Source organism: Antechinus flavipes, chromosome 5 (assembly GCF_016432865.1).
Source record: "Antechinus flavipes isolate AdamAnt ecotype Samford, QLD, Australia chromosome 5, AdamAnt_v2, whole genome shotgun sequence".
Classification (NCBI taxonomy): Eukaryota; Metazoa; Chordata; class Mammalia; order Dasyuromorphia; family Dasyuridae; genus Antechinus; species Antechinus flavipes.
In genome coordinates, this window is record NC_067402.1 from 180,640,835 (window position 1) to 180,665,158 (window position 24,324).

At 32.8% G+C, this 24,324-nt stretch overlaps 1 protein-coding gene across 1 annotated transcript in view; it reads left to right on the top strand.

Moving 5' to 3' along the window:
- PLCZ1 (phospholipase C zeta 1) overlaps positions 1-24,324 on the top strand; it is an 84,906-nt gene that overhangs the window by 44,277 nt on the left and 16,305 nt on the right. The window contains exons 8-11 of the mRNA XM_051962426.1: positions 2,364-2,520; positions 13,318-13,434; positions 17,147-17,316; positions 23,018-23,135. Of these exons, the coding sequence (XP_051818386.1) occupies positions 2,364-2,520; positions 13,318-13,434; positions 17,147-17,316; positions 23,018-23,135 (562 nt within the window). The remainder of the gene's footprint in view (positions 1-2,363; positions 2,521-13,317; positions 13,435-17,146; positions 17,317-23,017; positions 23,136-24,324) is intronic.

Below are 24,324 nucleotides of genomic sequence, written 5' to 3' on the forward strand. Positions count from 1 at the left end.
CATAGTTCTTTTTCTAGACATAGATGCATTTTCTATCCAAAATCTTTTGGGATTGCTTTGGATCCTTGAACTACTGAGAAGAATCAAGTTTTTCATAGTTGATCATTGCACAATCTTGCTATTACTGTGTACAATATATTCCTGATTTGCTTGTTTGATTCAGCATCAGTTGATGTAAATCTTTCCAGGCCTTTCTAAAATCAGCTTGTTCATCATTTTTTACAGAACAATAATATTCCATGGCCTTCATATACCATAACTTGTTCAGCCATTTCCCAAATGATGGGCAGCTACTCATTTTCCATTTCTTTGCTACAACAAACAGAGCTGCTACAAACTTTTTCACATAGGGGTCATTTTCCCTCTTTTAAGATTTCCTTGCGATGCAGACCCAGTAATGGTACTACTGGATCAAAGATGATTTGATAGCCCTTTGGGCATAGTTCCAAATTGTTCTCCAGAGTGGTTGGATCTTTTCACAACTTCACTAATAATGTATTAATGTCCCAGTTTTTCACATACCCTCCAATGTTTATCATTATCTTTTCCTTGACAAGTTTTGTAACATATCTTTAATTTATATCCTTCTTTCCTCTGATACTATCACTATCTCTAATTTCCTCAACTCAGATTTTTATGGTGTGACCATGCTGCTCTCATCTTCCCATAAAGTTCAGTGCATTCCTATCACCTCCAGAATAAAATATAAAATCCTTTGTTTGACATTCAAAGCTCTTCATAACCTAGGAACCCTTTTTATCCCCCAGTTTTTTAATACTTTATAACTTTCCCTCCCCCATCTACTCTGTGATTTAGTGACACTGGCCTCTTTTGCCATTTCTCAAACAAAACACTTCATTTCCCTAATCCTGGACTTTCCACTGGCTGTCTCTCAAATATGGAATGTTCCATCTCATTTCTACTTCCTGCTTTCCCAATAAAAACCTGGGTAAAATTCTACCATCTCCATAAAACTTTGTCCAATTTCTCTTAATTCTATTACTCTTTCTGTGTTAATTATTTCCTATTCATTCTGTATGTCATTGGATTGCACATAGTTCTTTGCATGTTGTCTCCTCCATTAGACTGTGAGATTGTTGCAGGTAAGGAATGTCTTTCACCTTTCTTAGTGTTGGGTGGGATTGGGGACAGCATGGATAAATTCAAACTTTAAGCCAGGAAGACCAGTCAGCAACTATTATAAGAGTCTGAGCTGAGGAAATTAGAGTCTGAATCAAGGTGGGGACAGTATCAGAGGAAATAATTGTTGATGAAGGTGATGATGGTGAGGCAGAAAATGAAACACTTATGAGAACTTAAATGATTTGTCTATGATCACATAATAAATAAGTGTCAGAAGCAGAATCCAAATCCAATTCCTATAATCTATGTGCTATAACATCCTGTCTCTTGAGCCACGTGACACAGATTTGGTCTGTGTAGAAAAAAACATAAATAACCACGTGGTTATTCTTACAGGAATAATAATGGTAATCAGTATGGGGACAGAGGAATGAAAGACATTGGAAATATTTTTTAATAGTCAGAAAAGTACTTCCTATGTATACTTTGACTTTCCCAAAGTAACCACAAAATGTTCTTTTACTTAGATACATTAAATGTTTGCAAAGTGCTTTCCTTGTAAAAATCTTGTGAAAGTGTTATTATCCTCATTTGAGAGAAGAAACTGGTTCCTAGGGGCTAAGTGATGCCTTTTTAATGAAGGCACAACTGCTAACTGTCAGAGGCAAAATTCAAACCCAGTTCTGAGTGCAAGTCCATTTTGCCACTGATAAAGGAGAAAGTCTTGGGATAGATCAACATACTCAGTGTTCAGGAAGCAGAAGTGCATTTTTTTTCATTACAAAAAAGAGAACGGCCCCAGTTCTCTGTAATGTTATATGAAGTTAGAGGTATACCCACTAATTACTAGGCATAAGGGAAATAACATGCCTTAGGATTCCAACCTCAGCTCTCTTTCTACTCTTCCATGATGCTGGCCATTGCTCTGATACCCACAAATGTCACAGACATGTAAATGAATGAATGAAAAATAAATTCATCTGCTTGATGAAAAACAGACATCATTGGGGGAAAATGGAAAGTTTAGCATTTTGGGATAACATTTATCATATGTATTATGATGTATAAATAAATGATGTATAAAATTGTGCTGTTTTCATATTAACATTACATATTTATATATTTGCAAAAGAAGGATGTTGACTTGATTGAAATGATTTTTTGTATCATAGTGTTGCCAACAATGACATAAGATCACAAGATGAAAAGTGTAGTTCCTTGATTTGAAAAAGGTTTTCTTTCAAAGAACTTATTGTAAAATAATCATATTCTATTTATAGATCAGGAAGGTAAAAATAGCCTTGGAGCTGTCAGATCTTGTCATTTACACCAAAGCTGAGAAGTTCAAAGGCTTTCATCATGCCCAACTTTATCAGAAATTCAATGAGAATAATTCTATTGGAGAGTTACTTGCAAGAAAACTTTCAAAACAGAAAGGTAATATCAAATTATTTTCCTTCTTAATGAGAAGCATAGAAGAGGAAGGATGAGAATTTGAAATTCAAAATTAAAAAAATGTTTAAAATTTTTTACAAGTAATTGGAAAAACACAAAATATTAAAAAAAAAGGCAATCTCTTTTTTGGTTCAGCTATATTATGTTTGTAACCTATATTTATTCATAATATATATTTATTTAAAATCTTATTTTATTGCTAAATTATTAAAACTGGTATATATGTATAAATAAAAATGTATACTTTTAATTTCAAAGCATTTTTTAAAAGTATGTTTTGTTTGGCAAGGCTTTGACATAAATATTGGCTCTATAGTTTTAAAATTAATAATATTAAATATGAAGTATTAAATATAGTATTTTAATAATGATACTTATTCATCTAGTGTTTTAAGCTTCCTTTGAAATTTTTCATTTCATTTCAACTTTATTTCATGAAATGAAATTGCATTTCAATACATTTAATTTCATTTTATTCCTATAATAATACTATATTGTATTACATCATTATTATTATACTACAACCACTACTACTTAATATTTATAGCATTTACTATGTACTAAGCACTATGCTATGTGCTTTACAATTATTATCACATTTGATTCTCACAACAACCCTGGGAGGTAAGTGATATTATTTCCCTCATTTTAGAGCTGAGGAAACTGAAGGAAAAAGAAATTATGTCATGTGCCCCGTGTCACCAACTGATGTCTGAAGCCAGATTTGACCTCAGGTTTTTATAATTTCAGCCCCAGTGTTCTATTTATTATGCCAGCAGTTGTCAGGTAGCTCAGGGATTATTCACTGAGTTTTTTGTCCCTTATAGATAAGAAAAGTGAAAGAAGGAATTCAGCCTTATTTCACACATTTCAGGCCAGGGTTTCTTTCTTCATACCACATTGCCTATTTTTCATTTCAGCATTTCCTTTTTAGTATCATAATATGTCACTATCCCAAAGGAGGAAAATACCTCTAACTTCTCCTTCTTTCCTCTAGACATTCCATTCAAATTCTGCTTGTACTTAGGACTGGTTTGAACAAATTGCTAATTCATTTAAAAATGGCAGTCTTAAAGGATGCTAGCAGACAGTTTTTCTTAAGTGCTTTTCCACCTACTTAGAAAATGATAAGAGTAGGAGAATAGGTACCCAAGCTGCTCATCATTCTTTGTGATAAAAGAAATAAGTGGCCAAGCTGAAATTTATTTATATAATAATAGTGAAGGAGAGACAATTTTCTTATTCTGATTTGTGAATAAAGCATTAGAGAATCAAGTTCTTTGCCCAGAGTTAGCGATACCCTTTTTATTTCTATTTGCTCTTTTCTAAATGTTTTTTCCCACGGTTACCAGTAACCTCCTAATTGCCAAATTCATAAGTTTTGCCCTCTTTGCCATATCTACAACATTTGAAATTGTTGACCATCTTTTTCCCCCTGTATATTCTCTTCTCTTTTGGATTCTACATGTTTTCTTCCAGTTATACTTCTATATTTCTGACTTTTCCTTCTTAATCTTCTTTTCTGATTTCTCATCTTCCTCTTTCCCATTAAATGTGAGCTTCCCTTCAATCTCTATCTTTGCTTCTCTTTTTAAAAATATAAGTTCTTTCCTGAGTCTCATACATTCTAAATCTTTCAAAGGCTACCTTAATGATCCTTAAGGGGCAGATAAGTGATGAAGTGAATAAATCACTGGATTTGGAATCAGGAAAGTTCAAATCTTGCCTCAAGACACTTATTTTTTATGTGACACTGGGCAGGTCACGTAACCCTGCTTGCCTCAGTTTCCTCATCTGTAAAATGAGTTGGAACTGAAATGTCAAACAACTACAACATCTTCGCCAAAAAAACTCCAAATGGGGCCATGAAGAACTGGATTCAATGGGAACAACTCAACATCAACAATGACTTTTAGAACTATAAATATCTACTCTAAAATCTATATAGCCATTCCTGACCTTTCCTTAAGCTCCAATTCTATATTTCTAGCTGCTTACTATAAACTATACCTGCATGTTCCACCAAAACTCCAAATACAATGTTTATAAAGATACGCCTCATTATTTTCCTTCCAAAAACCTGCTGCTTTCTTTAACTTCCCTTTTTTTTGGACACCACCATCATTTTTTCACACTTAAAGGCTGAAACTTTAATCTTCTATTTAGCTTTCCACTTAGTCCCTACTTCTAATCATTTGCCAATTCCTATGGAATTTCCTTTTGTTATATCTCTAACATGTACTTCCTTCTATCCAACCCAGTTTACCTCTCACATAGATGCTTAAAACCATAGTAATGAAATCCTAACTACAATCATTCTTCCTGCCACTGTGAATGTAATTTTTTAAATATGCAGTCCATATTGGATGTGTTTTTATTATTTCATTCTTGAGATCTCTTATCCATCTTTGAATATCATTATAGTAGAATTTTAGTCAATGGAATCCTTTCTAACTTTTCCTCTGAATCTTTGGAACTTCATGTCTAAAATCTAGGGCATATATCAGACTATCTCTGATATTCTTCTTATCCCTTAGAAGCTCTAGGAAGGAATGGTCATTTTTTCCCAGGCTTGCTTTATTTGTACTCCAGAAACCAGCTCAATCATATTAGTGATTATTAGCACGACAATAGAATTTCCTTTTGTTGCTTCCTTGACATTAGGCCGTATGACATTTTCCTTAAGGTAAATGAAGAAATTATTACTTGATAGCTTTTTTTAAGTGGGGAGGTTGGTGAAGAAGATAGGGATAAAGAGAGACCTAGAAAGACAGAGGGGCAGACAGAGATATAGACATGGAGATAAAAGAGAGACAAAAATAGTTACAGAACAGAAACAGAGAGATAGTGACAAAGAGAAATCTACAGAGACGCAGAATGACAGCGACAGAGAAAAAAATCCAGAATTACAGAGAGAGTCAGAGAAACAGAGAAGGAACAGAGATAGAGAAAAGAAAAACAAAGGAGGGAGAAAAAAGAGAAAGTAATATAGAGAAAAAGAGAAAATACATTTGTCTTCATTAGTGTGTTTTTTATGAAGTATTTTTCCTTTGATTAAATGAAAAATATTTTGCATTCCTTGAATTTCAGTGACTGAATAATAGATTTCATAAAAAATTTCAAGTAGAAGAGGAATAATAGCATATGTCTGAACCCATCTTCTCTCTTCATCTTCTCTGAGACCTTTTTTATATGTATAGCTCACTCCAAAAGCTAATGCTTCTGGGTGGATCAATGGTACATAGAAATCCTTGCTGCCTGATTATTTGACAATGTAGTTTCTCAAGAGTAGAATAAATAGACTCATTTTCCATATTGAGATGTGACAATGAGATTACTTGTTCATATAACTTGGCACCTGGTGCCACTGCACAAAATATTCAGTTTTGCTCATTTGGCTGTACTTTTTATGTAGACTGCTATGGGCTGTGTGTGAAGGAGTTTTTATGTAAAACTTGTGAAAGATGATGGAAATTCTAAGGAAGATGCAAGACAAATATGGATAAGGCTAGGCTGCTGCTTTAAAATATCATTAAATTTCATTTGATTCTTTTGAAGATTATTTTATTGAATTAAGATTTAAATATACTCAATAAAATTTCAAAATAATATTCACTAATTTTGGAACTATAAACTTTAATTTTGTTAATTAACTAGTTCCCTGACTGCTTAGATAATTTTTTAAGGAAAAAAATTGTAAAATTTCCATTATTATTATGTCTTTAATAAGGGTAATTATATTACCCAACTTAGCTGCATACATATTTATAATTTTAAAAATGATAATTGTAAACTTAGACATCATCAATAAAAGGTAAAAATTTAAATGCACAAACAATAATATTAATGCTAAAAATAATAACCACCTCGAAGCCCAATCTATCATACATATTATGAGGAGGCAGGAGTAAAAGTGGCAAAGAGTATGCAAGCCAAAATAATATACAATAGGAACTCTGTGTGGCTTGAGCTTTGAAGTCCTGACAGGAATGCCTAAATTCTGGCTAATTAGACTTGACAATACTAGCTTACTGATCAGTGTGACACACCTATTCCTATAAACCTAAAAAATAGGATAGGATATGGTTGCAGTTTGATTCTATTTGGAACAAGATTGATGATCAGTTGAACATGGGGTAGAGTCATTAGAGTCATTGATGCTTCTTCATGCATTGATATTCCAAGAAGGCAAGAAGGCAAGAACGTAAAGATATACTACAACAGGTTTATCTTTTGGAAATGCTTATAAACAGATGGTACTGTCCATTAAAGTAAGTGAATCAAAACAACGCAGGAAATAGACTGAAAACATAAATATTTTCATAATGTGTCAGTGCTGTATCATAACAAAATTGGAAACAGAAATTACTAGTTATTAGAATGCTTTTTATATTGCTTTTTGTCCTTCAATGATAGCCTTTGTTTTAAATTATACAACAACATACTGCTGACAAATTCAGGTCAATAACAAGAAATAGAAATTCTTAAACATATATTGAAATAAAAATGAAAATTAAGTTACTTAAATTACTTATATTTGAAGAGGGACAATCTAAAGCAACTGAAGGCATTGTGAATTTATATTAAAGACAAACTTAAATTCAGCATTGCTACCTAATAATGAAATAGATGACAAAAATAAAAATTGATTTCTCAGACTTTTTTGAAAAGGAGATAGGCATACTTAGGAGAGGAATTTCAAAAAGTCCATTTTGGGACTGATGGCACAAATCCTACTAATAACTAATATTTATTAAGGGCTTGCTATGTGCCAGGTACTGTGCTCATTTCTATGGAAACAAAGGAAGTCACAAAACAATCCCTACTTTCAAGTTTAATGGGAAAGACTATGTAAGCAATTATGTACAAGATATATACAGGATAAAATGCATAGTCTAGGAGAGAAAGCATGAAGATTTTAAGGAAGACTAAGAAAATTTTCTTTCAAATGGTGGAATATTTTCTGAGACTTGAATGAATCCTGGAAAACTGAGGCATCTTCAAAGCATTTCAGGAATTTATAGCCATCCTTTATTACTTCTTCTTGCTTCTGTCTTTCATACTTGTCTTTTTAAATATCCAAGTTGCTTGGTGAATGAAGTGTATATATTTCCACATTAGTCTCATCAGACAATTCTGCCTTTTTCTCTTCACTGGAATTGTTTTTATTTATATCTCTAGGATTTAACCTTTGAGAGGTTTCTAGTCCATCAATTTTTGGTCCAAAGATCATCTTCTTTTCATAAATTCTTTCAAATATTTTCTCCCAAAATGTAGGTTTTATGTTTGACTCTTTTCACCTATCTCTCTTTATATAAAATTCTTAAGATGAACTGGCTATGTCCCCCTCCCCAAGTTTCATCTTGATCATTTCCCAAGACTAGTTGATTCTACTTCTACATCATCATTCATATACATACATACATACTTACATATATATATGTATATGTATATGTGTACATGTATATATATATATATTCTCTTTTTTCCATTTGCATGACTAAGATCCTATGTCAGCCAGTTACTACCTCTCACCTAGTCTAATTCAGTAGGCTACTAATTGTTTTTTTCGTATACAAGTCTTTCTCCTCTCCCCTCATCATTTATACTACTCCCAAACTGATATTCTCAAAGCACAATTCTGTTCCCTGCTCAAAAAATTTCAGTGGCTTTATGTTTAAAATAAATAAATAAAAGAAAAAAGAAGCTTCAGTGGCTCCTTACTGGTTTTGAGATATGATATGATGCATGTAATATATAAAGACTTTTATAATCTTTCTCTAACTTATCTTTCCTGATTTATTTTACGTTGTTTACTATTACCCACTTTATTTTCCTGCCAAATTGTTCTACTTGCTCCCAAATTGTTCTAAATGGGTTCAATCATCCGCCTCTATGCCCTTATAAAAGTTGTTCTTCATTTTGGATTATGCCATTACTTTTTCATTTTCTCTTGGTCCTTACTCCTCTTCAGCAATCAGTTCAAGTGCTACTTACTATGTAAGAGTATTCCAGATCTTTTCAGTTAATACTCTTTAACTAAAGAAAAAATTCTTTGTTTTCATATATAGTAAGCCAGAAGGGTCTTTAGAGGTCATTTAGTTCAACCTCCAAGAGTTGCAAATAAGCAGAATGAGATCCAGAGGATTTAAGAAATTTGCTCAGGTCTCAAAGGCATTAAGTATCAAAATTGGCATTCAAATCTAGGTTTTCTGATATATTCTTTGTACTATATCACACAATCCCCATATGGTTGAGGGACTGGGACTAAATTTGTCCCCTTATTTCTAATGCCTAGCAAATTGTCTTGCATATAGTAGAAAGTTAATACATTTCCACTTATTAATAAATCTTCCATAAATGAAATTAAAAAGACTTACATAACTTATTTAAGCAACCAGTTCTTTTCTTTTTACTGAAAATGAGATCCAGAATAGAATTTTCCTTTGTAGTAGGTATTTCATTGACTTGATTTTGAGGATATTGTCAGTTCTTTGTGGAATCTTTGTTAGGAAAAAACCCAAAACACATAATCTTTATTTTTATAGCGTTTCCTTTTGTTCATCTTAAGCAATCCAAAGCAAGACGAACAAGCAACTCATAAAATGACATCATTTGAGGGCAATATGGAGTCACCTGTCCTATCTCTTATACTTGTCTAAGGGAAAATATGAGAGCTATCATTTAATTTAATAGCAGTTTCTTATTAGTTTTATTTCATTTATAATAAGAATGCTAAGATTAATATAGCTAAGACCTCTTAAATTTTATCTTTGACAATTCAAGAGACTGATCCAATAATTCATATAGGAGTAACCAATTAGATGAAGATGCATATTGCACAAATTATGGCATAATTTTAGATGAGGAGTCCACTGAGTAAGTCTATAAGTTCATATATCATAGATGTTTTGCACCTGGACAATAAATTACACTCATAAAGGAATATATAAAGAAGAGTGCAATTGATAGCATTTAGGAAGCTACCTTCAATGGTTCCAAATTGCTCTCTGATGCAAAAACAAGATGAAACAGCAATTTTTTTTTTCAGTAATGCTATATATATCTGATTTCATTTCTGGAAAAGGGATAAATTAAAAAGAAAATCAATCAAGTTCTCTTGCTCACATTTTATTATCACTTAGAAGTAGATTCTTTTAGAAATGATTTTGTGGTAAATCATCAGCCTTACTAAGAGAAAGAAAAGCCAGTCCATGTAAATAAAACTTATCTAGCTTAATGAACTTATTGAGGAACATTTTTGTAGTTATATGGGACCTTGGAACAGCTGGAATTTGAAGTGGGATGAAGGTCTTCAGGGCTTCAACCAAATTTTAAGCAATCTGGATTAGTGCCTGAGGTGTCAGATCAACTGCTTGGTGTGGCAGCAGCCCAGATGGCTTATAGAGCCAGCATCAAAGATGGTTTCCAAGCTTTCCCCTATAGATAAGAAAGATCTCGTCTCTAGCATATGTTGGCAATGTTTTGCCAATTGTCTTTGTTTCCCAAGATACATAGGTAGTTATTGGAGAGATGACAAAGCTTTATCTTTTATTTCTGCTTCAAAATCTCTATTTTGGGATCTTTCAGTATGTAATTAGTTGATGGCATGGAGGAGAGAGAAATAGAAGGTAAGAGGGGCTGAATCATCCAATGGCTCACTTTGCAGATTTATTTGGCTTATTATCATGATTTTAGATAGCGTTTGAAAAACTTTCCTTGAAAGCATGGATTTTCTCTTCCACATAGATCAGTACTTTAAATAAAAATTTCACAGCTCAAGGTATGCAAGATTAGTCAAACAAATGTGTTACTAGGCTTTTTATAGACTGAATTTTTTTTAACTTTCTCAAGTTAGTCTTTAGATTATAAAGAAAGCTATAGGTCCAATAAATAAGTTAACATTCATTTAGAACTTTTTGTTTAGTACGTTATTTCTGAAATGGATGAGAAGGCAATTAGTAAGCACTAGAACACTTATCTAATTTACCAACACAAAGTTTTAAAATTAAGAGTAACTGAAAAGATTATGGATAGACACAGCTTAGTAGATTATGATGCTGCAATTTATCAATAAGAACATACATGCATGATGTGGTTGAAAACATTCATCAGGGAAATAACACGGTCTTATTTGTGACCAGAAAAGTACTACATGACACAAAGTGAGAGAGACAATTGGACAATACTTGTTTCACTGAGACCCACATAATGTTAAAAGGTCCAAGATGATGGCTCTAATATACTAGTATCCAGACGGAGCAACCAAGATAGTGAAGGTCATTGAGCTTAGCTATTTGAGGATCTGCTGAAACAATTGCAAATTTTTAATCAAGAGAAGAGATGACCTAGGGGAAATATGATCATGTTGGGGTGTGCTGAGGCTAGTTTATACTGGCTGTCTAAAGCATACTCTAAAATTTTAAATGTGAATGTTTATACATCAGAAACTTGGAAACACATAAAATGGTTTCATTTGTAGCTTTGTTGATTGTCTAGATGTATGTAAATATGTGTATATGAAAATACATGGGCAGTTAGGTGACAGTGTATAGAATGCCAGGAATGGACTCATCATGCTGAGTTCAAAGCTGGCCTTAGCTGTGTGATTTTGGGCAAGTCACTTACCCTGTTTGCCTCAATACCTCATAAAATGAGCTGGGTAATATCTTTTCAAGTGGGATCCTGAAGAGTCAGACATGACTGAAGCAACTGAAAAACAACATAATAGATGTTTTATAAATACTTGATAATATTGAGTGGAATTATTGGAATGTCTTTATTAATTTGTGTAAAATACCTCAAAATTGTTTGAAATTGTATTTGGGATTCTTAGAGAGTTTAAATAATTTTATTTGGTTTTTGATAACTTGTTTCTCCTTTGGAGAATCACTTTTAATATTAAAATATTCCTGGATTGCTTCTATTTTACCTGCGGCATATATAGTTCTCTTTCAGATGTCCAATTTTCACTAAAGTATTTATAGCAAAGTTTTATTCTCATATGTCTCTTTCCTTTTTCTTCTAGAAATATTCTTTTTGTCACATCAAAAACAATTTTTATAAAATTAAATCCATCTACCTTCCCCTATAATTTGCCATATTTTGTTGAATTGTAAACATCTTTCTTCTCTCAATGACTGCAATAGATAGGATTATTTTTTCATGATCATTGGTAAATTTGATATTAATTATGGCACTAATTATTACCATATAGTTTACATATATATATATATACATATAAATATGTTCTTCCTTTAATTCTCTTTGATGCTCATTTACTTTATCATTCTTTTTTTATGTTGATATGGTGATAAAGAGAGAGATAGTATGGAATGGTATAGAAGTATCCCATACCTGAGAGTCAAGTGTGGCTTGGAAGCAGGAGTGGAGGAGAGGGATGGCCAAATGCTCCCCAACACCAATCAAATCAGATTAAATTTGGAAATTTTTATTTGGAATTTTATTTGGAAATTATTTGGAAATTTATTTGGAAAATTATTAAACAAAATAAAAATAAAATGGAACATAAGTAATAATGTTAACAAGTGATTTTCTAAGTCATTATGTGGCCTGCAGGTATCCTTATATGTAGATTAGTGGCCCCTGTTTTCATTTGAGTTTAACAGCATTCCTGTAAGTGAACAGAGACTTATCTTTGAAGACAGAAAAGCCTGGGTGATGTGATTCTGAGAAAGTCACTTGTGTTCTCATTAATGTAGTCAACTCTCTAAGACTCAACTGTAGCAAGGATATTAATCTGAATTTTTAGGAGTTTCCAGACATAAAATTTATTCATGCTAAGGAAATCACTGTCTTATCTTTTATAAAATAGTAATTTATCACTTTGGTATCACATTTTATCTATAAAGTTGGGTAATATATTAATTTTTTATTCCATTGTCTTAACCTATTCTTGGAACAAAAATAACAATAGTAACAATTGAGATTTATATTGAGTTTTAAGGCTTATATTGTTCTTTTCTTATTAGAACTCTGGGAGGCAGGTATTTAAGTGTGCTTTATGGGTGAGGAAAATGAATGTTTAAGTGTCAAACCTATTATTATACAAACTAATATGTACCAGAGGCTGGTTGTAATCCATGTTTCCTGATTTCAAAGCTAGCAATTTATCCATTATATAGATATCTCTTAATATGTTCAATTCTTTATCTCTGTAATTGTCCCATGGTGGGTTACCTAGTGTTATGGTTGTTTAATTCATATATCTCTTACTATTATCATCTTCTGGTTTTTGTTAGTAACATATAGAAATACTGATTGGTTTTCTGTGTATATGTTATTTGCTTCTATCATGCTGAAGATTTTTCTTATACCTTTGATACTACCCATATGATCTTGGGGCCTCAGTTCTATTATCTCTAAAATAAGGGGTTCAAAAAGGACTTCTAATAGCCTCTCTAGCTCTAGTACTAAGATCCTTTGACAATAGTTTTCTAGACAAGATCATGAAAAGATGGTAAAATACTTAATTTTTCTAATTCTTTATTTTCTTATTGATAAACTGGGATAACAATGTTTGCTTTGTCTGATTCACAGGGTTATTATAAGAAACTTTTAAAACCATAGTGCATCATAAAAATGTAAGGTATAATTTTTTTCAATAGATATACTAATATAATGTGATAAAATTATTAAAATATTTTTGCTAGAAGAAAAGAATAATATGGCTTCTTATAAACAAGATAATCAAGAATTGCTTGTTTCATATACTTCAAATATAGAAGTAATTTACAATGTTCCAATACTTGTTTTTAGCTCGTGAATTTATCTCGCATACTAACAACTTCATTACAAGAATATATCCCAAAGCAAGCAGAACGGATTCTTCTAATTACATTCCTCAAGAATTTTGGAATGTAGGATGTCAGATGGGTATGTTGAGCACTTGTATCTTTGCTTACAAAATATGAAATGAAGAATATTTTATTTTAATGATATTTTTGTTAATTCACTACACTATTGATTTTATAGAGGTAAGTGTTAATTCTCTTTCCCCCTTCTCTTAGAATTAGTAATATACTAGATATCTCATAATATTGACTGACTCTAAGTAGGAATATTTTTAAAAAATCATATGCTCCCAAAATGAAGCAATTCTTAGATTAAAATAGTGTTAAGAAAACTCTCAAACAGCTAGGGTGTGAATTTACCTTTCATTTACTATTTATAAGCTGTTTTAGACATGTTGAAGTTAAAATGCTTATAGACCTTGATCAAAATATGCAAAAAAGCTATCAGGGTTGTGGGAGAGAGCTCAGGAGAGAAACTAGGGCTGGATATATACACACACACACGTACACATACATACATGTATATATACACACATATATGTGTGAGTATATAATTGTGTTTGTGTGTATATATATGAAATCTGGGAATGATCTACATAGAGATAATAATTACCCCAGCTGATAAGATCACCAAATAAGAAAATGCAGTGTGAAAATAGAAGGCACAGAATAATACCTTTGGGGACATCCATGGTTAGTGAATTAGGAGGGTGAAGTCTTGCACGTAATTTGGATTTAAGTGAGGCAGAGCTATGCAAAGTCATTAGTTTCATTCTCTTCCTCAAGGGTCGTCTGGCCCAGTGGCAAGACATAGGTTAGAGGAACTGGAAATGACCTTAGATCAGTGGGAGACCTTGGCTTTTTTAAGCTAAGATTTTTCCCAGTTTTTCTGAGGTAACATTCCGTCAGTGATTTAAGGCTAGGTAAGAAATGAAGCAAAAAATGGCCTAGATAGCCTTCTCAAAAAAATTCATTTTGGGAGGGGAAGACCTTCAGGATTTCTAATCAGTACAGAAACAACTGTTATTTACACTCACTCTGAGACATGAAAACCTAGCGATCAAGTGAGGCTTGGGCTGGGATCAATTAACGGCCAAGCAATTAATGAGTGAGAGACTGATTTGGGTTTAAGAAATGATCAAGTAGATCTGTTTAAATCCCAATGGGTTTTATCAAAGCCTATTTTTTCAGAATTTGATTGCAAGAATTCATAATGAAACTACCTGGGACAAAAGAGTTAACTATCCCAGTTTTTTTTTTTTTTTTAAAGAAAAAGATAGAATAAATAGGGAAAATTAAAAAAAAAAAATCTAGCCCCTAAACTCCAAGATACCTTGTGAGGTTTAAGCAATCAAAATTTATATTCCTTTGGGCAGTGTAATTTTGATGAAGATTGAAAAAGAGAGGCCATAAAGGTAGGAGAACCAGGAGAGAGAACATTGTCATGAAAACATATAAAGGAGAGAATATATAGGAGAAGATGGTGATTGATAGCATCAAAGAATGCAGAAAAGCAATAAGTATGAAGACTGAGAAAAGGGTCATTACATTTGGCAAGAGTTCACCAGTAACTTTGAAAAGAGCAGTTTAAGTTGAATTGTTGAGATTAAAAATCAAGAGTCAAACTGTCGAAGCTTTAAAATAAAGTGAGAAAGAAGTAACGACTCTACTAAGAGATTTTTTTTTTTTAGTTTAGTGTGTTGAGGAAAAATAGTACATCTGGTGTTGAAGGCTGCCAAGCCCTTTATAAGGTTGCTTACCACCTTTGGTGTCTACCTGAGCTACCTAACTCACACCTGTGGCTCCCAAGCTAAACCAGGTTGAGGGTAACTAAAGATTCTCAAACCCTACCATGAGTTAGGGGGGAGCTACCCCTGCTCTGTAAAGACTTTCCCTGGTGGAATGGGCAGATGAAAATAATTTGTTCCAATAGCCATGAAGGCAAGTGAAACAGGTGTTGGGAACATTTAGAGCTTGGTCCATTGCATCTGAGTCATCACCAGTTGAACAGTGGTGGACTGGAAGAGGGGGTGAGACTGACAACTTTGTGCAACTCTGTCTCACTTAAATCGAATTTACACAGGAATCAAAAGACATCACTGGTACAGGACTGCCCAGCATGGTGTGCCCTTATCAGAGAAGGGTCTATGCTCTATGAGCAAAACAAAGTTAAATTAGCCCAAAAGAAATGAGAGATGCACAGAATTAGAGAAGCCCCCAAATGTTCATGTGGACTATTTGTGTATGACCTGTGGCAGAGTCCTCCCAGTTCCTATTAGTCTGATCAGTCACATTTGGACACATTGTAAATCAACTCTAATACAGAAAGGTCATTTTGGTCCTCTTTGAGAATGAAGGACAATATAATAGCTAATCAGCTGAAAGGGGGTAGAGAGACAGAAGACAATAGAAATCAAGCATGAATGGATAGAGTGAGAAATTTTTTTTAATGGATGAAGGATAGTTGGATATATTTAAAGGTAGCATGAACTTGTTTTTCAATTAGAGATAGTCCCATTTTCTTCTCAGAAATTTGTAATTCTGATGCTATCCTAAAACCTGTTAAAGAGTTGCAGAACATCAGAAGAAATTAATCAATGAATTCCAATGATTATTTTCCTCTGTTATTTCTTAACTACTTTTTTCTTTATCTATTTCTCCTCTGCAATAAGTACTGAATATGATTTAAAAAAATAAAGTTCTTTGTGATTTGTTCATCATTATCTGAGTCATTAATCCTTTCAATTCAGGTGCACAAATGTTGGTAACAGCCCATGGATAACTGACAAAAGGAGTAATCAAAAAATAATACTATCCCAATGTCACATATTCTTTAAAAAATGTAGCATGATTAATTTTATTTTATTTTATTTATTTTTATTTTTTAATAACTTTTTATTGATAGAACACATGCCAGGGTAATTTTTTACAGCATTATCCCTCGCATTCACTTCTGTTGCGATTTTTCCCCTCCCTCCCTCCACCCCTTCCTCCAGATGGCAAGCAGTTCTTTACATGTTGAATGGGTTACAGTATATCCTAGATACAATATATGTGTGCAGAACCGAACAGTTTTCTTGTTGCACAGGGAGAATTGAATTCAGAAGGTATAAATAACCCGGGAAGAAAAATAAAAATGCAAGCAGTTTATATTCATTTCCCAGTGTTCTTTCTCTGGGTGTAGCTGCTTCTGTCCATCTTTGATCAATTAAGGCTCTCTTTATCGAAGAGACCCACTTCCATCAGAATACATCCTCAAACAGTATCATTGTTGAGGTATATAATGATCTCCTGGTTCTGCTCATTTCACTCAGCATCAGTTCATGTAAGTCTCGCCAGTCCTCTCTGTATTCATCCTGCTGGTCATTCCTTACAGAACAATAATATTCCATAACATTCATATACCACAATTTACTCAACCATTCTCCAATTGATGGACATCCTTTCATTTTCCAGCTTCTAGCCACTACAAACAGGGCTGCCACAAACATTTTGGCACATGCAGGTCCCTTTCCTTTCTTTAGTATCTCTTTGGGGTATAAGCCCAGTAGAAACACTGCTGGATCAAAGGGTATGCACAGTTTGATAACTTTTTGAGCATAGTTCCAAATTGCTCTCCAGAATGGCTGGATGTGTTCACAATTCCACCAACAATGTATCAGTGTCCCTGTTTTCCCACATCCCCTCCAACATTCCCCATTACATGATTAATTTTAAATGGATTACTTCACTGTATATTTCTTAAATTCATCCTTTGTTTTCTTAAAACGTAACAATAATGGATTTTTTCACAGTGGCCTTAAATTTCCAAACTCCTGGATTACCTATGGATCTGCAGAATGGGAAATTTCTAGATAATGGTGGCTGTGGATATCTTTTAAAACCAGAAATCCTGAGAAATCCTAAATTAAACTTCTCTCCAAATGAATTGAAAGAGTATAATCCAACTATACTTTCAATAAGGGTATGTTTGATGGCAGTTTTTTGAATATTGGCCCATGTTTCCTATTGCTAATAGTTAACATTTATATCATAGTTTAAAGCTTGTAAAATTTTATTATAAACATTATTTCACTTAGGCTAATAACTATGTTGTAAAACACATATTACAAATAATATTAGTTTCATTTTGCACATGAAGAAACTAATCTTATTAGAGGTTGAGGTTAAGTGACTTGTCCAGAGTCGAGATAGGATTAGAATCTATGTTTTCAGTGACCAGGTTCAGGATTATATCTTCAATGTCACATTTTTGATGAGTTATACAAAAAAAGAAGAAATTTCAAAATAAATATGATCAAGGTGATGATCATTATGTATGGATATAAACTTCTTAAGGATATGAAGATTTATCATAAGCTAGTCTAACATTAAGGACCCAGCTGGACTCAGGGGACTGGGGTGTTTTAACTACTTCATTTTTTTTGAAAGAACTCATCCATTCTAGATGGATGAGAAACCAATCAGGATAAGCTTTGAGAAAGACTGGTTCTTAATGACAAATGTTAGACTTTTCCTTTTCTACCCTTTGACTAATTAAACTCCTATCCCAACAATCCAGAGACAAATTGCTTATTAGTTTTATTTTATGTTTTAAAGAGTAAGAATGTAGTCAATGGAAATTAAATATGGAACAGATGTTTGTTTTCTAAATACAAAATAAATGCTGAAAGTCACTCAAAACTCAAAGCATCAACAGAACATTGACATAAAAACTTAAACAAGATTTAGGAACCCAACAATATCTTCAGAGGTTTTAGTCCTCATTGGAACACAAAGTAGTACGAAGGATTGCTGAATAATGATTGTTATATTTCACTTTGGTTCAGGATTGCCCAAACTATCCAGATCTTTTGGCTAACTGATCTTATCTTCTTCTTGGTGGCCATTTCCAAGTGGTGGATTTTTCTCTTTGTATCCCTCAGCCAACTCCATTGAAAAGGACTCAGGATCTCTTAAACCTTTCTAACTTACAAGGTTGTCTCCAACTCTAGACAAGTCCATCTTGGGTGAGGATTCATTATTCATTTAAGAATAGAAAGGAATAAACCTAAAAAAGAGAACTCAGAATCTAGGCTCAAGGTCATCTAGGTAGGATGTGTGCTCACAATCATATGCCAGCCAGGTAGACAAACCATTGCTTTTCCCAATCCCTAAATAAATCTGACAAAATCCAAAGCCGGAAAGGAAAAGGGTACTAAAGTTGAAGTTACTATCTTCAATATCTACTGAGTCTTATCTTTTCCTGTTCAGTGGACAGTAAGGGCATTGACTCATTTCAAAGTACCAGTCCCATTAGTAGTGATTCAAATTAATGTACTTGGTAGAAAGCAGAAATATAGATAAGTGGAGCAAATAAAAATCTGAAGAAATAAACTACTTTGTGAGGTCATGGTAGGATTGCTTAGCCATAATGCTAGTCAACTAAACTAAAGAAGCACACTAGACTAAAGAAGCACACCAGACACTGAAAGGTGTGGAGGGGGTTATATCAAGATTTTGGGTAATTATTTTAGATGGAACTGATTATGCCTATGGCATAAGAATAAGCTACTCTTCTACTCACTTAATGTGTCTAGAATTCAATGTTTACAGAATAAGAGTTGAAGTGGAGAGAAAACTGCTGCCAGGATATACAGAAAATGTTCCCTGAGAAACAAAATTGCTAATGTGAATGAAGAATATTGGTGACATGATTCTTTCCCATTCATGGAAAGAACCCTGGCAATGGACTTTGAATATTGGGTTCAAATCTCATGTGTGATTTTGAGCAACTCACTGTGGGGTTTGGTTTCTTTATTGTAAAGTTAGGCTGTTACACATGATAATCTCTCAAATCTTTTCCAATTCTGGATATATTATTCAATAATTATTGAGATTTTGACTATAGTAGTGGTGGTGGGGAGGGCAGTGAAGAGTTATCTGTAAAAAATGTCTATGGGTTTGCTGGATTTCAGGTACGGAAGTGTGCTAACAACATGGGCTGCGAGTCCCCAATTGTGGCAAAAGTAAGATTTGCAGAAGAGTAATAATTATGTGTGTACACACATTACATTGTATATATTACATTATACAGCCTCAGTGTAGGTGTCTGATAGGGAATTGTGTTTTGTGCTAAAAATGCTTCCTATACAAAGGGTAAAGCTGACATCGACACCTAATCTCAGTAATTGTAATGTTTCAAATTCCAGCATTGGGATGTTTCCTTTGTGGAGTTTTATTGGCCACAATAGCTTTTCTAACTAGTCTAGGGGATGATGACTTAGGTATGTAGTTTCCCTTTTGGTGAAAGAGTTTGGAAAGTGTCTGGAGAGGAAACTGGCAGAATAGGCTATAAACCATCACCAGCACCTAGTAATCCAAAAAAAACATTGGAAGTGTGACTTTCCTAAGGAAAGATTGTCTCCCTCTTTCATCCTCTGAAAAGATTTATAGGATTAGGATAGCCAGCTGCTACAGAGTGTACTAGCTCCCATTGCTATTTCAGTCATTACAGAATCAGGAACTTGCAAAGAGGAAATGGGGAGAGCAACAGAATACATTATAGATGCTTCCTGTAAACCCTGGATCATTAACAGTGAAACTTTCATCCAGCTATCTTTAACTTCCTGCTGGCTTTCTCATTGAACCTACTTCCCATTTCTTTTAAACAGTCTATTCACTTTCTAAGTTGTAAAACTCTTCTTGAAAAAAAATAAACAGGTTCTTTAAGATATTCTCTGCTTATGTATGTGGTTCTGTAGGGATTACAAGGGGAAGTAGTATAGATCTGCGGGGTGAGAGACAGAGACAAAGACAGACAGATTTTCTTTTAAAATCACTGGTATGTCTGGCTAAGCTCTGGACACAAACTAAAGAGATTTTTATTTAAGGGGTATTATTATGCTAATCCAAATAATAACTATTAATAAGCAACTGAACATCAAATAACTTATGAGGAAATGGCCATCTTAGTGGCTTGTGATGGGAAATATAATCATTGTCCCCCACCCCTCCTTAGTTTTACTTATTTTGAAAAGGGAGAAAAGAAATTGAATGGTTTCTGCAGTTAATAGAGGACATTCTTTTCTACTCTTCAAAGAATGAGGGGAACAAGAAATGATTTCAAAGACTTTGTCTGTGAGATAGTTTTGTTTCACCAGTCCATTCCAGGATCTTTTGCTTCTGCTAGCACTATTTGTATCGATGCACTACAGTTTGATGGTGGGCAAATTTCCTACTATAGGGTAGGAAAAAGAGCTATCTTTCTAACACTGCAACCTTGGAACTTCTTTGCAATTCTCAAAATGGATATTTTATCTCTCTCCTAGTCATCTTTTTCATGAATTCCAAATCATAAAACAAGTGGATTCTGGGAAAGTCTATTAGGTTATTTTCCAGAGTCTTGTGTTTGGAGCAAACACTCACAGAATGGTGACCTGGGGAGTGAAGAATTATATTGGAAGTGGGGGAAAAAAAAGAATGAAAACTTTAGGGATATTATTACCCTGTCCATGTGACCTGGGCTCCCCTGGAGAAAGTAAAACTAGGAATTCAACTTTGAAGGGAGAGGGAGGAGGGCACAGATGCAGTCACTTGGAATGAAGATAAGATTGAGGATTGTTTAGCTATCCAGTTTAATACTGCATCTTCAAAAACTGGATTTCGTTCAGTTAATATATTCTAAAAAATAATCTGAAAATATTTTCCTTTGGGGATATACAAAATTGTGAAGATAAGAATCTTGATGGAAAATGTGGATAAGTACAAGACAATTTATGATAAAAATATGAAATACCATTTGGAAATGATTTCACATTTAAAAATCTAGAATGAAGTAGAGAAATCTGGGCCAAAGAGACATTCAAACTTTAATATATAGAAAACTTATTATACTACTTTAGAACAGTATCATCAATCCCTTACATATGGAGGGTAGCCTACCCTTTATAATATAATATTGCATACTTAAACTATCAGTCCAATAAGGTGATAAGTCATCAATATTGAGTGATATTAAGAAATATTACAGAATAGCTGAAATAGCCAGGAGATAACAATTGATAATTGATATATCACTTTAGGGTTTTCTCTGTGAAAAAACTATATGATCTGGATACTGATTATTCTCATTTTAAAGATGAAGAAATTGAAGTTTAATGACTTTTTAAGGGTTACACTTTAAATATTAGAATTGGATTTCAAATTTAGATAGCTCTGTCTTTCTCTCTTGATTCCAAATCCAAGCCTTTTGGATTTCTCTTCAATCACTCTATGTTAATATCCTAGGGGCTGAGACAGATGGTCTCTTAAGGGTCCTTTCAGTTCTAAATGAATTAAATATAAGTTAAATTTTTGTGATGACATGAAAAACCCATTGATGCCATTAGCAGTCTGGTGAAGTCGATAAATGCCCTTATAGGAATAATATTTTTAAATGCAACAAATAATACATGTGGAAATACAAAGGAATCCAATAACATTGAAATAGTTACAACATTATTTTTCTAAATAAGTTTGTAGACCCCAGATTAAGAATCTCTGCTTTAGTTAAACCATTGGCCTAAATAATAGAAGTCAAAAGAGAAACACAATTTTATCTGTATCTATAAATCTGTACCTTCTGAAATTTCCTTTGTATACACATAAGAGAGATATCTTATGAGACAATGTTATATTCTAATTCTTGTCTGTTTTCACTCAGTTGTATGTAAATAGTGAGAGGTAATAAAGCAAAGAATCATTTATAGATAATTCTCAAATTCTGCTATCTGGAAATTTTAACATAAGAAACAGTGTTTTTTTGGAATTTGAAAGGAGTCATTCATCTGGTTTCACTGTCTTTAGGATCTATAATATATAAATACATGCATAAGTAATATATATGATATATAATACACATATTATATAATATATAAATACATACATATACATGTGTACATACATATACATTTACACATCTTTACACACATTTGAATAGAAGTAGTTTTTAGGTTAGTTGAGGTTATCAAAATGAGTTAGCCTATCTTAATAAATATATCTATTAAGGAGTTCCAAAGCACAACTAAAGATACAATTAATATAATATCTGATACTACAGAATTCTATTATGGTAAAGTCATTTAGAATACCTCCATAAAGATATTTTTCTATAATTGGCTACAGAGGGAAAATGGGAACTTTATTTTATATTATTTTGATAACTATCCCATTTAAAAATAGCCTTAGATTGTACCAAATTTCCTTCAATGAGAGCTAGTGCTGAATAATGTCTTATCTTGGAACTACAAGATATGGGTTTGAATACTGACAATTACCCAATTGTGTGAACCTGTGAAAGTGACTCAAACTCTATATACCTAAGATTCCTTATTTATAATTTTTTTTAAAAAATGGTATCCACCTTTCAGAGTTATTGTGAGACTCCAAGTTGATACTGTATGCAAAGCACAACGAAGTGCTATTTAAACCTGAATTCCTTGTATTTCTGAATATATATATGCATATCTATTCTGATATATGAATATATAACACATTACCATATAATGTATGTATATTTGAAAATGTAAGTATATTTGTATGCATATATAACATAAATATGTTCACAAATAATTATGTTGAAAGTGAATTTTACTGAAAATTTTATATTCCAAAATTATTCTTATATTTAAATTCCATTTGTGCAGCTCATAAGTGGTTTCCAGTTGCCTCCTACTAATAGGAATGACCCACTAGTGCTGATAGAAATACATGGCATTCCAGATGACCAAACAAAACAACAGACCCATGTAGTTAGAAAAAACGGTAAGTTCTAAAGTCATTTTTGATGGATTTAAAAAATGAAATCTTTTGTGGATAACAATATTTATGAATTGTAATGTTTTAATATATTTTGCATTAGATTTAAATGTTAAAATGTTATATTATAGCTATTAATGAGCAGATTTTAAATTTTGGGTAAACTTAGAAAAGTTTTAAGAATTCTCATGTAATCATTCTTTTTGACATAGAAGTTTTTTTATTATTCATTCCTATATTTCCCATTGTTTAATATACCATTAAATTGACAGTATTTATTCACCAATTACAGAAAACTCAGTTCTCAAGCTTCAAATAGCTAATGATAAAACAAAGATTTTTGCATGTCATGGCAGACAGAACATGACGTCTTTAAACATCCTTAATTTTTCTAAGTTAAGGATCTGTTGGTTTCAAATCAGATTTGGTGGGTTGAAGAGGTCAGTTTTTATTCTAAGTAATTTTTTCAAATCTAAATTCAGAAAAAGGCTGAAGAGTAGAATCCAATTCAATCTGGAGACCACACAAGACATTAGGATCATTCCATTATATAAGGGAGGAATAATGAGGTATCTTTTCATGGTTCTGAATCCTAATTTTATTCTGAAATTAATCCAGATGTTCCAAAATGACACAGTGATTCTATCTCCTGCTGATCCTTTAGGAAATGATTCTCCAGACCTCATGGCTAAACTTGGAAACATTATGTTGTAAAAAGGCAAGAAAATTGTCAGGTCCCCATTCCCTTCCTCTCCCTTCCCTTCTCTCAAAAGTTACCTTAGTGCTTGGCTTCAGAAAAAGTAGAATAAGCTTGAGAGGTATTGCTCTCAATTCTTTTAGTGGCAACTGAAAAGGGAGGAACTGGCGACATTTGAATCTCAGTGTTAGAAGGCATCTCAAAAATTATCCAGATAATCCAATAAAATAAAACAAAACAATCCAAGTAAAAAATTCAATAAAAATAATCAAAATAATGAAACCTCTATAATATTCATTTTTCAAATTTTTTGAAAAAAATTAATTTTTCAAAATTAAAAAAATGTTTTTTCAAAAATTTTCATCCAATCTCCAATGAAAGATTTTTGGTGACTTTTGATAAAGGCCATTATACTTTTAGATGTTTCTGATTGTTAGGAATTCATGTTGAGCTGAATTCTTTCCCCTTGTATAGTCTACCCAACTAATCTGAATTCAA